The sequence below is a fragment of the Oncorhynchus mykiss genome, chromosome 30 (genome assembly GCF_013265735.2).
Source record: "Oncorhynchus mykiss isolate Arlee chromosome 30, USDA_OmykA_1.1, whole genome shotgun sequence".
Classification (NCBI taxonomy): domain Eukaryota; kingdom Metazoa; phylum Chordata; class Actinopteri; order Salmoniformes; family Salmonidae; genus Oncorhynchus; species Oncorhynchus mykiss.
The window spans coordinates 12415118-12433015 of record NC_050570.1 but is presented as its reverse complement, the minus strand read 5'-3'; the positions used below and the strand labels follow the sequence as shown (position 1 = coordinate 12433015).

At 43.8% G+C, this 17898-nt stretch overlaps 1 protein-coding gene across 2 annotated transcripts; it reads right to left on the bottom strand.

The window, feature by feature from the left end:
* Window positions 1–9437: 9437 nt before the first annotated feature.
* Window positions 9438–17898, bottom strand: LOC110521334 (prosaposin receptor GPR37). 2 transcript variants are annotated; one of them, XM_021598829.2, is made up of 2 exons: window positions 16414–17898; window positions 9438–11527 (listed from the first exon to the last, which is right to left on the bottom strand). In XM_021598829.2, exons 1-2 carry the CDS (start codon window positions 17470–17472, stop codon window positions 10694–10696), a joined length of 1893 nt encoding a protein of 630 aa, XP_021454504.2. In that variant the 5' UTR covers window positions 17473–17898; the 3' UTR covers window positions 9438–10693. The 2 variants fall into 2 exon arrangements, with proteins under 2 accessions (XP_021454504.2, XP_021454505.1); XM_021598830.2 differs by having other exon boundaries at window positions 17680–17898.

The window sequence follows — 17898 nt, the reverse complement described above, 5'->3', positions numbered from 1 at the left end:
GACTCTGGCAGCTCCGGAGAGGACGGCGACTCTGGTAGCTCCGGACAGGGGGGCGACTCTGGCAGCTCCGGACAGGAGGGCGAATCTGGCAGCTCCGGACAGGAGGGCGACTCTGGCAGCTCCGGACAGGAGGGCGACTCTGGCAGCTCCAGACAGGGGGGGCGACTCTGGCAGCTCCGGACAGGGCGCAGGCACAGGACTCACCAGGCTGGGGAGACGTGCCTTTCCAAATCATGTCCAATCAATTTAATTTACAACAGGTGGACTCCAATCAAGTTGTAGAAACATCTCAAGGATGATCAATGGAAGCAGGATGCACCTGAGCTCAACTTTAAATCTCAGAGTAAAGGGTCTGAATACTTATGTAAGTAAGGTATTATTTTTATTTATTTCTTGGAAACATTTATAAAAAACAGTTTTTTCGCCTTGTCATTATGTGGTATTGTCAGTAGATTGATGAGGAAAATGTATTTTTAGAATAAGGCTGCAATGTAACAATATGTGGACAAAATGTGAGTCTGAATACTTACGAACTGTATCTAGGCCTACCCTCCACATTTCTAGGATCAGCCCACCCCCTACCACAGATCTAGGACCAGCCCACCCTCCCACAGATCTAGAATCCGTCTACCCTCTCACAGATCTGGGTTCAGCCTACCCCTCTCACAGATCTATTATCAGCCTACCCTCCCACAGATGTAGGATCTGCCTACCCTCCCACTGATCTATAATCAGTCTAACCTCTAACATATCTATGATCAGCTTACCCTCCACAGATCTAGGATCAGTCTACACTCCCACAAACTGTATCTGGGATCAGCCTTCCCTTCCCACAGATCTAGGATCAGCCTAACCCTCCCACAATCCTAACCATAACCAGATATGGGGTGGGTCTAGGTGCAACATTAGCTTACTCCTGACAGGACAAGACATATATGGTCAATTGTCCTCCTTCTTCCAATTGTGTTGGCATGTTTGCCACTTGAAGGATCAGAGGGTGACCTAACAGCATGCCCACTCACTCAGGGTGTGTCTCCCATGGCTGCTCCTTAGTGAGTTACAGACCATCAGTGCCTGCCTTGGCCATTAACCCACACGCCATAAACAACCCCACACAAAGCACCGATTGTTCCCCCTCGATCCGAGTCACACAGTGACGCAAACCCTCTTCTTTGTCTTCCTGTAAAGTCAGCAAAACATATATTTTTGAATGAAAGAAAGTCAGTGTGCGTTTAGTTTTCAAAATGCTTACTTTATCAAATGTGAATGAAAACAATAGGAAGTGCTGGCTCTTGAAATAGATTCACACTTTTCAGTTTGTGTTCTGTCATACAGATGGTTATCCCAAACACACTGTCACCAATGTACTGTAATACATTTATTTCAAATTTAAATGTTTCAGTTCTTTCACAGATATCAACTGCTATTACATGGCATATGTTACATGAAGAGCTGCCCTTGGTGATCATGTAGTGTTTGTGTCCTGTCAGAGCGTTGTGACAGTTGGTGCAGGGTGAAACCACCATTAAGAGATGGCCTCGATGCCATAGCTGTCCTCTCTCTATTTCTCTCTCTCACACACACACAAATGCTTATACAGAGTGACACAATGCAGAGTTTGTTATGGCCTCTGGTCAGTGCTGTGTTACCCTTCACCAGCCATTGGTAACTGTCCAGAGGGAGGAAAGGGGTGAGGGAAGGAGAGTAAGGGAGGAGAGGAGGAGAAGGGAAGAGGAGAGGAGAAGGGAAGAGAAGGAGAGGAAGGGAGGGAGAACGGAGGAGAGGAGAAGGGAGGAGGAGGAGAACAGAGGAGAGGAGAAGTAGAGGAAGGGAGTAGAACGGAAGGGATGAGAAGGGAGGATGGGGAGAGGAAGGGAGGAGGAGAGGAGAAGGAAGGAAAAGGAGAAGGGAGGCGAAGGAGAGGAAGAGAGGAGGAGAGGAGAAGGAAGGAAAAGGAGAAGGGAGGCGAAGGAGAGGAAGAGAGGAGGAGAGGAGAAGGAAGGAAAAGGAGAAGGGAGGAGTAGGGAGGAGAACAGATGGGAAGAGAAGGAGAGGAGAAGGGAATGAGAAGGGAGAAGGAGAGGAAGATAGGAGGAGAAGGAAGGAGAAGGGAGGAGAAGGAGGGGAGAAGGGAGAAGAAGAGAAGTAGAGGAGAAGGAGAGGAAGGAAGGAAAAAGAGAAGGGAGGAGAAGGGAGGATAACAGATGGGAGGAGAAGGAAAGGAGAAGGGAGAAGAAGGAGAGGAATGGAAGAGAAGGGAGGAGAAGGAGAGTTGAAGGGAGAAGAAGAGAAGTAGAGGAGAAGGAGAGGAAGGGAGGAAAAGGGAGGAGTGGAGAATCTGAAGCATGATTTAATTACGTTGTAACTTTTCATCATGAAAACAAGGCCAAAGGCTGCAGAGGCCAAATAAGGTCGGTGTAGTTGATGTTTTTCTTACATTGGCCTGTGCAAGACGTTGTTTTCACCTCTACTAGTGGAACTCATATTACTGTGTTCCGTGGCCCCTTGGACTCCTGGGGACAAAGTTTTGAAAAGAGCCCCATTCATTGTCACACTGCTCTGGTGAACTGACATGTTAAGATGGTGTCCTACTGCTATGCGTTGCACACTAGAGCTTTATTCCCTCCCAACCTTTTTACGTTGGATTCTCCACAGTAAACAGCTAACCGAACCACCCACTCCTGACTCCTGCCTCAGCCGAAGCTAGAAAAACATTCCCAAGGATTCCGTTTGTACTAGTGCTGTACCGTTTGGTTTACGTCAGTGCCCGAGTGATGTTGAGCCAGATTGTGTCTCATGTCACCAGAGTTCCGCTCCAAGCACATTCACTCTTTGTGACTCCAACATTAAATGGACGAGTGCATTGCTTTATTTATAAGGCTATGTTGTTTCTTTACAGACGTTCTGTGCTAGGGATCACACCTGGGGCCAGTTGGGCATATGCCTGGTCGTAACTCAACGCCTGATAGAATTCATTTGAATATTTTGCTTGATAGCCACAGTCAAAGCACATCAATTGCTGCAGTAAATGGTGTGTAATTGCTGGAAAAAGTACAGTGTGCTATGCAGACTTATGGGCTTACTTGTTGGTTAGATTCACTTCCTCTTCCTCGGTTTGGTACACCAAACAGGTTAACAGAGGAATACCATTGGCCAGCACTGGCGGAATTCACAAAACTTCCCTGGATCTCTTAAGAAGGGGCACCATCTCTTTGCAAATATACTTGAAAGGTTCAAACCATTCTTGTCAGGATTTATGGTTTGTGTGCAAAAACCATCCTGTTCATGGCTTTTGTTTTACTGAATTCAAGATACGAGCCACCATTCTTTCTTGTTGATTAAAATCATCCTTCTTAAAACTAATATGGAGAAATCATAATATTTGAAGTAATTTTCCAGCAGGGCTATTAGAGGGTATGGGTGAAGCAGATCATTAGTGCTTCGATAATGACTTCTTAGTATCAATACCCAGCTGTCAAAGCCAGGCGTGAGCACTAATAAACTCAGCAAAAAAAGAAACGTCCTCTCACTGTCAACTGCATTTATTTGAAGCAAACTTAACATGTGTAAATATTTGTATGAATATAACAAGATTCAACAACTGAGACATAAACTGAACAAGTTCCACAAACATGTGACTAACATAAATAGAATAATGTGTCCCTGAACAAAGGGGCGAGGGGGTCCAAAATCAAAAGTATCAGTCAGTATCTGGTGTGGCCACCAGCTGCATTAAATACTGCAGTGCATCTCCTCCTCATGGACTGCACCAGATTTTCCAGTTCTTGCTGTGAGATGTTACCCCACTCTTCCACCAAAGACATTTCTGAGGGGAATGGCCCTAGCCCTCACCCTCCGATCCAACAGGTCCCAGACGTGCTCAATGGGATTGAGATCCGGGCTCTTTGCTGGCCATGGCAGAACACTGACATTCCTGTCTTGCAGGAAATCATGCACAGAACGGGCAGTATGGCTGGTGGCATTGTCATGCTGGAGGGTCATGTCAGGATGAGCCTGCAGGAAGGGTACCACATGAGGGAGGAGGATGTCTTCCCTGTAACGCACAGCGTTGAGATTGCCTGCAATGACAACAAGCTCAGTCCGAGACCCTCCACCTCCAAATCGATCCCGCTCCAAAGTACAGGCTTCGGTGTAACGATCATTGCTTCGACAATAAACGTGAATCCGAAAAAAACGTGACTCGTCGGTGAAGAGCACTTTTTCTGGTCCAGCGACGGTGTGTTTGTGCCCATAGGCGTTGTTGCCGGTGATGTCTGGTGAGGACCTGACTTACAACAGGGCTACAAAGCCCTCAGTCCAGCCTCTCTCAGCCTATTGCGGACAGTCTGAGCACTGATGGAGGGATTGTGCGTTTCTGGTGTAACTCTGGAAGTTGTTGTTGCCATCCTGTACCTGTCCTGCAGGGGTGATGTTCGGATGCACCGATCCTGTGCAGGTGTTGGTACACGTGGTCTGCCACTGTGAGGACGATCAGCTGTCCGTCCTGTCTCCCTGTAGCGCAGTCTTAGGCGTCGCACGGTACAGACATTGCATTTTATTGCCTTGGCCACATCTGAAGTCCTCATGCCTCCTTGCAGCATGCCTAAGGCACATTCACGCAGATGAGCAGGGACCCTGGGCATCTTGCTTTTGGTGTTTTTTAGAGTCAGTAGAAAGGCCTCTTTAGTGTCCTAAGTTTTCATAACTGTGACCTTAATTGCCTACCTTCTGTAAGCTGTTAGTGTCTTAACGACCGTTCCACAGGTGCATGTTTGTTAATTGTTTATGGTTCATTGAACAAGCATGGGAAACAGTGTTTAAAACCTTTACAATGAAGATCGGTGAAGTTATTTGAATTTTTTTACGAATTATCTTTGAAAGACAGGGTCCTGAAAAAGGGACGTTTTTTTTGTTGTTGCTGAGTTTATATGCTAAACCCTGCTATGATTACAAATCAGTCAGTAATAACGATGCTGGTGAGAGTGAATGGGACATAATGAGAGCCTACAAAATGGTGGAGATCTGAAGAGATCTGAAGGTCCTACTGAACACCAGTTATTGCCATGAATAACCCTTTTGTCGAAAAAAGCTTTTTGTCAAGAGAAAAAAATCATTTGGCAGCTCATAGCTATGTCATTGTAGCCTCTCATCCCAGTAGAGGAGGTGAAGGGGGGACCACTTATTGTACCCCTAATGGCAGGCAGGCAGTCCTTTCAGCGCATTCAGTATGGGAGGGAAGGGGGAATTCTCAGTGCGAAAAACACTCATTTATGCACTCAAGCGTTCAATCACAGGCGGTGACCTAGATATTAGGATACAATGCAACAGAGGGTTGAGACAATAAAGCCCTTATCCTCCCAGGATGGCTGTCCATCCGCTCCATCAGATGGATCCCATATACAACAAGGCTGAGCTGAGCCGACAGCCCTGTCTGCACCCGCACTCACAGAGCACTGCCCACGGGAGGGAGTCACAACATGGCAGCCATACTGTGCGCTGTGGATTCCTCCAAAAGCCATTGGGATGTGCATGCAAATCAACCCGGTCTCTCATTAACTAGGTACTATATGTACAAGTGCATCAAAACATTGTGCCTATTTTTACATATAGTACATATGCCAATGTAGAGCAGATGAACCGCTTATCCATTCTGAGACCAAGGAGTTCAGTGCCAGAATTTCTGCGGGGGTGAGTTTCCCAGAAGTTTTGCAGCACTAACGTCTTTACGAGTTTTACACTTGTAAAACTGTGATGCTTTAATTTTAAAGATCCATTGATACCGGGAAACTTGCCTGTTAGTTTATATAGCCATTTGGTGTCTGTTTCATAGAAACCAGGGAAATTATGTTTGGCATGTTTTGGCTGTCACGTAGCATTGTTTGGTCTGTGTTTTAGATGGTGTTAGGCTCACCAGAGTTTATTTGAGGAAATCTGTCTTTTCCGAGGGGCTTTTCTTTCCTACAAAGGGGCTCCCGAGTGGTGCAGTAGTCTAAAAGCACTGCATTTCAGTGCTAGAGGCGTCACTACAGGCCCTGGTTTGATCCCGGGCTGTATCACAACCAGCCGTGATTGGGAGTCCTATAGGGCAGTACACTATTGGTCCAGCATCGTTCGGGTTGGGGTTTGGCTGGGATCGGCCGTCATTGTAAAATAAGAATTTGTTCTTAACTGACTTGCCTAGCGAAATAAATAAATAAATATAAATGTTGGACTGGGTTGTGCAAACACACAAGTAGATTTTTGAGGAACATCCAACTGATCATGCAGACAGAGTGGTAGTCATATACTAGCCCATAATAAATGTTTTGTGTCCACGTATACCACATAGGGGAATTTGACAGAAACGTGGGAATAGACCTGGTTAATGTGGACTCATATTGTAGCATTAGTCTGGATGAGCTTGTTGACATGGCAACCATAAACTGTAATGGGTAACATTACAGACAGTGTTGCCCTGTACCAGATATAGAACGTTCTATGTACATATGAGAGTACCATCATTCGTAACACAGATGAATGCAACATACACCTCACGTATCAAACCCAGACTATATCATGTGGACCCCCCCCATGTTGCCCTGAAGTGCCAAGTCATATCAGAAACAAGAGTTTACAAGCATTAAATATTCATAAGGCACACGCCTTACAACAGAATAGATGTTTGCATGTACAGTATAATTATTAATCCACAGATGTGTGGGTTGGGACACATCTGAAAATCATTTGACTGGGCAGACTTCATGAAAATACATGACAGTTTCGAACAATACCAAAGGGGCTTTTCAACAATGAAATACCACATTGTTTCAGAGTGCAGTGAGTAGCGCACCCAAACATGATGTTATGTGAGAATGTGTTTTGAACCAATGGCAGACACTTTAATCGATGGATGCTGTATTTCTGCATGCTTACTGTACCTGATAGATCCAGCCGTGAGACGGGAGACTTGCTTTAGACTCTGCTTTCGATATCCACACTCACTGTTTTCTAATTTCACACCTTAGTTTGCATGTGGCATAACTCCCAGAGGTGGTTTTGGTTACCATGGCACCGTGGCTCCTTGTCAATCATGAAGGATACTGGGCTTGTACAGAATGCCCTGCCCATCCCACGTAACCCTGAAAGGAGTTAGTCTAAGGTCACTGAGCAACTTGTTTAGCGGCAATACATCAATGTATTATCAAGCTATTGTTTCCAAAGGAATAGAGGAACCTTTAATTGCAACTAGGAAGCAAGCAGGGATGTCCAACCGACTCACAGGTTTTCATGGAAAGGAATTACTGTGATATACTGGACTTTTGGCATATTGTAAATATTTCGTGTTTTTGATCATCATTATGAAAAGTGAAGCAGGATTTTATTTTAGGGACGCTGAGGTAACTGTCACTTTAGCGGCCGACCGACCGACATATGCCCATCAATCACATCCAGCTGCCTTGTTAAGTTATAATAAATGCCTGTGGATTTAAATGAATAATTCCATTACATGGGCACATAACATAAAGAAGGAATCATGGTTGTTTTCCTCTGTAGACTACACTGAAAAACCCTGTACATACTGTACATAACTGTTGAATACCATACAAACAGTGACTGTGGTCAGTATGATTGTTGATGAATGAAATGAGGAGCATGCGGGTTCAGGAAAACAGACATCTTTGTTGTTCTGCGGAGGTCCTGAATGGCAGCTTCTGTGGCACAACAGTTTTTTCGTACAACAGAGAGCTTGAACCTCACAGTGAGTTGCAGATTGACCAAGACACTTTCAGGCATGTTATTTTGGACGGTTAATAGAAATTAGCGCTAATATTCTCAGTTCCCATTACAAAAATGCCATTGTCATTGAACAGGGTATACATACTGTAGATAGAATTGTGCATGTTTAATGTCACCACAAGCTCAGCTAAAGTAAGAACTTACGAAACACATTCCTTAACAACATCAATGCACTGCCTCAACAAAAGGACCTCACTCTTATGACTGGATGAGCATGGGAGGCTGAAATCATTTTTAGGGGACATTTTCTTTTTCTCTTTAATCAGATTGAGCTTTTCTGATAGCTGGACTCTGGAGACATGCCATTCCATTAAGAACAGCAGTTCAATCGACAGGTCACCTACCGTGGCCATGGATTTGCATAACGGTCGGGGTTCAAAAATACTTATTTTCCCGGTTTCCAAATAAATACACTATTCCAGTCTTTTTGTCAAAATAGGCTTAGCAAAGCGTTGAACAACGATGTCTCATTTCTGGTAATATGTTGGCCTGTAAAATGTGTTGTGTTCAATGGCCCTCAGCTACAGCATTATCCTAACAGTCAGAGTGAACTCTATGGAGCCTTTTACTTCCTGTGAAGAGAAAAAAAGTGTAGTCACTATGCATAATCCCATCAGGAACAGAGGGAGTGATTGAAAATGAAAGACGGGCTCAGAAGCACTGTGGGAGGACAGTGTTGTGAGGAGAATAAGCCGTTGTGTTCCATAACAAGACCGGATCTGACAGCCAAATGATTTGGGGACATCATGGGTCTATATACGGCAGATGAAAGTCGTACACCATTTTGTTGCACTGTGTATGGACGTGATGGCAGCCGTGTTGTTTTGCTACTGTAGTATTGCAGGCAGGCAATATCTTCACAATGTATTACAAATCAGGACCAGGAAGCCATAAAACAGCATCGTTCTGTTAAACAGAGACAATGCAATTTTGCCTAAAATATGATTGTGTCCATCTATGCCGTTCCTATCAGCGCAGATGTTACTTGATCGCAAACATGTTGTAAGCTTGACATTCAAGTCAAGCATGTTCCAGAAATGTTCTAAGGACACCGTTTTCATTAGAAACATTCTTAGACTGTCTAGAAAACTGGACGACTATACAGAACATTGAAGGAAGTCTGAACTGAACCAACCAGAAACATGGTTAGCAGTTAGCAAGGCTCATGTCTGAAATGAACTCCTGAGAGCCAACAACCGACCATCTCCATGGAAATGCATTATTTGCACCATACCCTAGTTAAGTCCAATACTATGAACCCTTCTCCCTACCCACCCTACCATCTGATCTAACTCTCTGCCACTCGGCCGATCATGACGTCATGGAGACAGCTGAGAAGCAGATTCCTGAGGTTGCCGTGGCGACGGGTAGCGAAACAAGGGTTACTGTGTACTCTGGGGAGTGGGTAGTGATGTCACAATGGCCAGATGAGAAACTCCCCCTCTGAGAGCTAACTGGCCATTCTCAGGAAACCACACTCCTCTTCTCCATCTGGAGAATATTATCACATATGTTTAGTTTCCAAGACAAAATGATAAGGTAGATTTATTATCCATAGTTAACATTTTTGGAAGAAGGTATGTTAGTCCCTAAATAATAAGTGGATTGTTTATTCCATATATGAAGATATTGACATTTTGAGGGTCAAAGAAACATTCAAATTCTGTGTTCTTTTTTTATTAAAGTGAGCAACAACAACAAAAAAGACCACTCCAGTAACTTTACTGACTGACTGAAGTGTATCGTACAGTTTTCTGCTATCAAATACAGAGTGCATAATATACTTACATAGCAAGGGAGCTAGGCATAACTTTGACCTGATTCACAAGAATCACCATTATAAGCTAAACACAATACAGTACGATCAGCCATTTTCAATATATTACTTTCCATTTGACACAGACACTCTGTGGAAGCAGAAAAAGAACATTATGACCCCCCCCCAAAAAATAATATAATAATTAAAAAGAGAAAACACTGGTGAGTTTATAATGAATTTGCTATAAATTGAATTGAACTATACATATGTATTCCTTTCCGTATGGTTTCTGTAAACAAGTGGTCACCAACCTTTGAGTGAAGATCACTTTGAGTCAAAATGGAAGCTGAGATCTACTGCTCAGATTTTTACAAACCATGACTTAGAAAACGTAACCAATTACAGTTCTGTAACAATGAGGTTTGTGCAGTAGGCTATAGGCCCAATACATTATCAATGCTTGAATTTCCCTGCCAATGTTTTTCTTCTCAGACCATTTGGAAATTCTATTTAAAAAACGTTATTCAAAATGGGAAGACTTTGCCTTCCTGGCGCTAGGGCTGCTGAATCAAGTGCATCTACATCTTACAACCTAAAAGAAATCAAAAATAAAGTGCAACTAACGCCAACAGCGCAAAACAAATAACAAAATAGGAACGCAAGGCTTTATTGTTTTTTTTTTTACAGAAATGTTTGGTGATTGACTAGGAATGCCTTGGAGATCAACCACGGTTGGTGACCACTGCTGTAAACAAAGCGTAGACAGACAGTATAGTACGTATACAGAACTCTGCCCTCAAGTAGACCAAGACACTTATGTCCACCAGAGTTTACGTCAATTTAATTCAAAGTCAAGTGGACATGGATTTAAAATGGGATGTGCCCTTTATTCGCATTATCAATTCAATTCCTAAATTGACAAGAATAAAAAATGAACTGATCATAACTCTTAAGGGCCGGTCTCCCAGACTCAGATTAAGCCTATTCTCTGATTTACAAGCACTCTCACTGGAGATTGTCCATTGAGCATGCCTTTTATTCCAGGAGTAACCTTAACCTGGGTGTGGGGAAACCGGTCCAATTGGTTTAAAGTCCGACCTCTTGAACTCTTCACATGGCAGTTGTAACTTTCTGAAGGAGGTCATGACCTTTGACCTCTCAGCAGTGGGTCCCCACAGTGGTGTAGGAGGAGGAAGCCTCCCTGTGGATGGTGCTGAATGGTGACAGCTCCAGGTCGGTGGTGGTGCACTCGTGCTCGTTCTCCTCGCTGGTGGTGGCGGTGGTGGAAGACCTGGGAGGGCCGCACTCGTTACAGCAGCAGCAGCAGCAGTCCAGGAAGGCCCGGCTGAAGGGCTGGTACAGGCAGAACAGCAGGACGGGTGTCACCGCCGACTTACAGAACAACAGCAGCTGGCTGACCAGGTGGAGAATGTCCAGGGTCCGTCTGGGCACACCCGCTGCCATGTAGACAGTGACGATGTTGCAGATGTTCTCAGGGATGATGCAGAAGCCGTAGAGGATGGCCAACGCCACAACCGTGCAGTTCATCTGGTTCTCCAGCTGGAGCTGCTTCTTGTTGCCACGCACACAGGCCCGCTCGGCCTGCTGGATTTTACGGGCAGTCACTAGGGAGCTGCCGATGGTGAACAGCGTTGGCAGGCAGAAGTAGCAGCCAAAATACCACCAGAGGCGGGCTCCGTCGTAGGTCAGGCCCAGCACATAGAGCGTGTCGGGGAGGTCGGTGGAGATACGAACCACGCAGCGCTGGCAGGGCGTCACATCCGGAGGCTCGCCATCTTCAGTGACCAGCTGGTGGATCAGGAGCTCTGGCAGGGCCAATAAGAGAGCCCCGATCCAGATAACGGCCAGCTTGGCGGCCGTGGAGGCGCAGTTTTCAATCATCTCGTAATACATCTGGGCGTTGGTGGCGGCGCGAAGGCGGTCAATGCACAAAGCACACAGGGTGAAGGTTGTGACCCCGAGGGAGGAGACCTGGAAGGACAAAGAAAAGAGAGGAGGAAGTCAGACACTCCTGTATGCAGTTGATGTGTTATTACTGCACATTAACAATACCATCAAAGTTCTGTCAAAGTGCTTCATTTTTTAGAGAGAAACAAGTATAGACTGTATCCAGGCCCTAGGCTTAACACACAATAGAGGTGACTACTCCTAATTGCAATGCATTCTTGAAACGTCTGGATGATATACCAAGGCCCCAGAGTCATCTTGTTCTCTGAAAAGACAGAATGAATGTGTCTACTGTACACTATGCGTGTTCAAAACACAGTTTAGAACAATTTCCATGCGACAATGGTACATACAGCACAGTATACTAGATGTCAACAGGTTTAGAGTGGGACAGCTCTGTTACTTACTGCACACAAGTTCCTAATTTCCATACTGAGATGCTTGAAAGTAGCCATGAGTAATGATTTATGTGTGATACTTTAAAGAATGGGAGGACTACAGTTGGGCGCCAAAAAGGGGAACTTTAGACTTTCTAATTATATCAAATTATAATATTGATGACTGTATAACATAATAAGGTGCACAGTATATTGTGTGCAAGGGAGCCCATGACAGAGAGAGCGAGAGAGATTGTGGAAAGAGTTTGATTTATATGCTAGGTCTTGTGACTCCCTCAGGGGGTTCTATTTATTGGGATTCGTTGATATGAACAGGTTTAAAATGAACCTGTCTGTGCCTGGAGGGGGGGTATGAGGAAACATGTTTATCACAACAATGTGTGGACACCACCAAATATCCTTGCTATGTGTCATGACACACAAGGAATGCTTTGTCTCTAGTATCTTTCCCTCTATATGCTCGGTCAGCTTAAGTTGGAAATGTACTGCTGAGTAATTGTACATACGTAGCCAGTAATTTCATCACAGCTTTGATCAAATCTGTTAAAACACACCACCACTCCAGAGGCCCCAGCTAAAATTGGCCATAAACAGTTGCATTCATGAGTTTTACTGACAAATGTCAATTAAAAAAACAAGGTCAGCCAAAGCAAAAACCTGATAATTTTTTAGAATGTATATGAATGCTGTACAGAAATGTTTGCTCAGTGGGAAATGAATATCCAACTAGTCGGTGACAACTGTGTGGAGTTTGTGACAGCAACTATGTGAGCTTATTACAGTATTATAGACACTATGTCCTGGGATTGCCTATGATTTTTGTAGAAGTCCCCTTACCTTGTAGCAGACCCCTTACATTCCTACGACTTATCTAGCTTGTGAGAAATCAAGAGAAGAGAGAGGGAGTGAGAGAGAGAAAAGAGGGAGGGAGCGATAGAGAGAGAATATATGAAGGGAGAGAGAAGAGCAAGGGATAGATGGAGAGAGAAGATAGGAAGAGATGGAGAGAGAAGAGAGGGAGAGATGAAGAGAGAGGGAGAGATGGAGAGAGAAGAGTGAGGGAGAGATGAAGAGAGAGGGAGAGATGGAGAGCAAGAGAATTAGAGAGAGGGAGAGAGAGAGAGTATTGTCAAGACGAAGCGCTCTCAGCAAATACCATCATCGTCAACGTGACAGCTATCCTCTAGAGCTGTGTCAACAGTGGCGGGCAGGCCTTGTCTAACTAACCTCTCACCTTGGTGTCCATAATGACAACATGTCATGTGACAGAGCACTTAGTTGTCACAGGAGCCATTAGAATTAATTGCCCCACTGTTTGTGTAGTTATGCTCCATTAATTGCTTGATTAGCAAGTCGCTTAGCATAACGAGGATGCGTCTGCCGCTATCCATTTAATGTTCTTACCACAGAGGCTGGCTACTCAAAGTGCTATGTTCGGGACTGTGGTTTTAAAATGGCCTACAGGTCATGTTGGCATAGAATGGGACTTACAAACACAATGACAATCACTGCCACTAAGCAGCTTACAGACTAGCGCTGGCAGGTTATACAGCATCACTCATACAGATTGTTTGGGTCGTTTTGAGGTTGTTTATTCGTCTTGGGGTCATTGTATAGGCCTATACACTGAGTGTATAAAACATTAAGAACACCTTCCTAATATCTCCCCCTTTTGCCCTCAGAACAGCTTCAATTCGTTGGGGCATGGACTCTACAAGGTGTCGAAAGCATTCCACAGGGATGCTGGCCAATGTTGACTCAAATGCTTCCCAACTTGTGTCAAGTTGGCTGGATGTCCTTCGGTGGTGGACCATTCTTGATAGACACAGGAAACTGTATAGCGTGAAGAACCCAGCAACGTTGCAGTTCTTGACACAAACCAGAGCGTCTGGCACCTACTACCATACCTTGCCCATTCACCCTCTGATTGGCACACATACACAATCCATGCCTCAATTGTCTCAAGGCTTAGAAATCCTTCTTTAAACTGTCTCCTCCCCTTCATCTACACTGATTGAAGTGGATTTAACAAGTGACATTAATAAGGGTTCATAGCTTTCACCTGGTCAGTCTATGAAAGGGAAAGAGCAGGTGTTCATAATGTTTTGTACACTCAGTCTATGTGCCCGGACAGATGAACTGTGCCACCTGGAGAAGGATTTTTATCTAGATCATTTCCTCTTCCAAAAGGAGTGTGCTTCCTTCTTAATGAACAGAATTTAGTTTATTCCGGGTGAATACTTCACACATTTCCCATGAAAGGCACTCAGGACCAACAGTATGATAGTGAACCACAGCAAAACTATGTCATCTATCTTACATGAAGTACTTTTCCACAACAGAGAGAACAGACAGACTGCTAAAAGCAGGAGCTGAACCAAAGAGGTCTGTAAAAGAGTGGAGGATTGGACTCCATAAAGCACAGAGACAGGTACACCCAGCCCTAGGATGTTGGACTTGTGGAGATCTGAAAAGATGGGATAGGTGTAAGCAATAGTAAAAACTGCACATAGACTATCAGAGGACAAGGTGGGTCTGTCAACGTGTTGATTATACTTAATCCAATCAATTCAGATCTTTGTTCATTTTCATTGACGCTACTTTCACCAAGAAGGCTCAGTTGTTGAGCAGCATAGGTTTTACACTGTGACCTCAGACTGTATAAGGTGTTCCAAGTTCTTGGGCTGCATAACATCTAGGTTAGTGCTATCCGGATCTCTACCCTTACCCTGTCCCTACCTTGACATTGGGACATCACAAGGATCTCGTTTAGACTTTTCCATTTCATCTAGATTATTTGGTGTTGTCCCTAGCTGCACCTGGGTCTGGTGGGTTTCCTTTTAGACAGTATATGATATAACCAGCTAATCTGTAGTTTTTTTTACGAGGCTCAGTTCTATGATGTGTGGTGTGTCAGATTACACCAACACACCAATCACCATTTACTGCATTCACACAGCAAGCGGAACAGAGCTCAGCCTTCTCCAACTCCGTTCAGGAGAGATAGTGGGTTTGCAGGCTTTTGTTCCAGTCCAGCGCTAATACACCTGATTCAGCTCATTTTGGTCTAGGTTAACGACCATGATTGGTTGATTATTTGAAACAGGTGCGTTAGTGGTTGGCTGAGACAAAAACTCAGTTTCTCTCTAGGACCTGTGTTGACGATGCCTGGAAACTGGGTACAAACTGATCACTGTCTGAATAGACCCCAGGGGCAATAATAGATGTTCTTTTCATAATTTGGTCCTGCAACATTCAAATCACATTCGGTATATGATATTCAGTATGTAGTACAAGTGTGTTAATACAAACCCTTCAGTTGGCAATACTATGGCTACAAAATATAGACTTTACTGTATGGTTAGCGTTCTGTAACTCTGGAAAACATGTTATTTTAAAGGACTATCTTTTACAATAGTTGGCTGACAGAGGAGCTGCCTTACAGCTGAAACAGACAGGTAAGTTGATGCAATAATGGGTGTGGGTCTGATGTAATTATTGAGGCCTAGTGAGTTTCAGACTAATGCCTTATTAGGGAAAGTAGGACTGGAACTGTATCCCTAACATAGCATAGGTCACCTAGGGGCTTTTACCTCTGTAGCTAGAATAGTGACACCTCACCTAAAAGTTTGGAACAACAGGTTGCGGTGACATTCGGGAGAAAAAAAATCTTGACCTAGTATAGGATCCTCCAAATACTGCAAACACTTGAAGCACAGAACATTGTACGGTGTAAGAATTAACATAAAGTGAGCATCAAAAGTATTGGGACGGGACACATTTTTGTTGTTGTTGATGAGTGAGAAAGGTAGACACACAAATATCATACCCCCACAAAAATGCTAACCTCCCCTGTTATTGTAATAGTGAGAGGTTAGCATCGCTTGAGGGTATGATTTTTGTGCGTCTAACTTTCTCATTCATCATTATTCATTCAGGACTATCCATAATCATGGTAGCATCCACATTCATGTAGAAGTGTTTAGAAACATATTATATTCTTATTTATAATAAATGTGACTCCATTCATATCTATTGGAAACAAACTAATCTGAAACACAACCAAAACAAACAGCCAATGCGTCCAACAAATGTGTCGTCACAAGCTTGATGTAGTCATTGTGTGGTAGGAATATGGGACCAAATGCTTTTTACTACTTTAATATACATGATTTAATTTGTCACAATACTTTTGGTCCCCTAAAATTGGAGGACTAAGTACAAAAAGTGCTGTAATTTTTAAACGGTTCACCCGATATGGATGAAAATACCCTCAAATTAAAGCTGACAGTCTGAACTTCATAGTCATTGTATCATTTCAAATCCAAAGTGCTGGAGTACAGAACCAAAACAACAACAAACAATTGTCACTGCCCCAACACTTTTTTTTAGCTCACAATATGTGACAGATTTCACAAGGAAGAGATGGTTATGACAGCAGACTGAACACCAACTTCATCACCCAATCATAACATTCAATCAAGTAGCACAATAGCTAGTGGACATTATTACCTCAATATAGGGGATGATTTTACAGGAGAACTCCCCCAACAGCCAATTCTTGGTCAGTTCATGGAAGATCACCAGGGGCAGGCAAAAAAAGATGACAACAAAATCCCATAGGGCGAGATTGGCTAGAAGAGAATTTGAAATACTTCTCATGTAGTAGTTGTGGCACACAATGCACATGATTGCTATATTCCCAATTAATCCAACAGTGAAAATGATGACCGAAATGATCATGATGGCATATGCCCCATATGATTCTGCTGTTACGGGGTAAAATGGGTTTTTTACATCTTTTCTCCTAGTTTGAGGATTGAGAGGAATCAGTGGGGTATAGTCCTGGAGCTCTGGCAAAGTGAACTGTTCATTATCAGTGGCATGTAATGGCATGTCTGTTGACTGGTTCTGGGCCATAGGTTTAGGCAGCGGTTCCCACGTGGCCAGCGGTGTGTCCAAAGACGCATCTGACAGCAAGGTTGGCTCGCTTATTAAATTCCCTTTTTTACTGCTATCCTTCGCATTTCTTCTCCGACGGTCTACACTTGCTCTTTTGTGTATGCAGATCCGGTTGTGCTCGCCACGGTGGTGTCCTCCTCGCTTATGTCTCGTGGAGGGCTTTAAATGAATGTATACACCATATCGTGTTCCCATGGCTGCATGTTTCTCCGTGTCCAACTTTTCCTCCATCAGCCTTTTTGACTCGCCTTCCTCGGGTAACCAAATGGGTTCTGTTCCATTTGACGAATTGCTTTTGCGCATTGTTATTTCATTCATACCACTTTTCGTATTGAATGAAGTCACATTTATGTTATCCATCCATGTCCTAATCACATCCCAGGAGGATGAACTTGGAGTACGCACCCTTTTATAGTCAATTTCGTTGATAACTCTGCCATACGCCGAGTGCAATCTCTGACTATCACTATTGGTTTTGTGTAGATTCCCGATAGTGACGGCGGTTTCATAATGTCTAGGAATCATATTTGTCTTCTCCCCGTGTATTTGCGAGAACACATTCTCGCTCCAAAGTGAGAAACACAGTAATCTTAAGAGTAGTACCAGCATTGTTTATTCTAAAAGAGGAAACAATAGTATATTGTATTCCAAATATTTATCCATGGATGATTACCACATCGGAGAGACGACAGAAATAAAGCCAAACCTTCATTCCATAGTCAACACCACTTCGAATTAAATAAAGTGCACTTGGCAATTAACAGGTGCGTCTCCGAAATACGACAAAGTAAAGTTCAACAACGGTTGTTTTCTCACCATGTGAAGTAGGGTATGTTTGAATTTCGTCTGTGCCTCTGAATATAAAACAGATTGTAAAAGGTTAAATGGACACAAGATCGCATTTCTTATTCAAAAGCATTTGCTTCTATGTCCGAAAAGCGCCCTTGACGGTTATTACTGGTACCCACGATCCCGACGCCCAGAGTCGGAGATGGAGTTGGGAATGTGCCAAGCTCCGTCTAGAGCTACACACGT

Coding starts and splice junctions, on each gene's coding strand:
- LOC110521334 (XM_021598829.2), bottom strand. CDS start 17,472: ATGCTGGTACTACTCTTAAGATTACTGTGTTTCTCACTTTGGAGCGAG. Junction 11,528..16,413: donor AAATCATCCCCTATATTGAG/GTAATAATGTCC, acceptor TTGTCCTTCCAG/GTCTCCTCCCTCGGGGTCAC.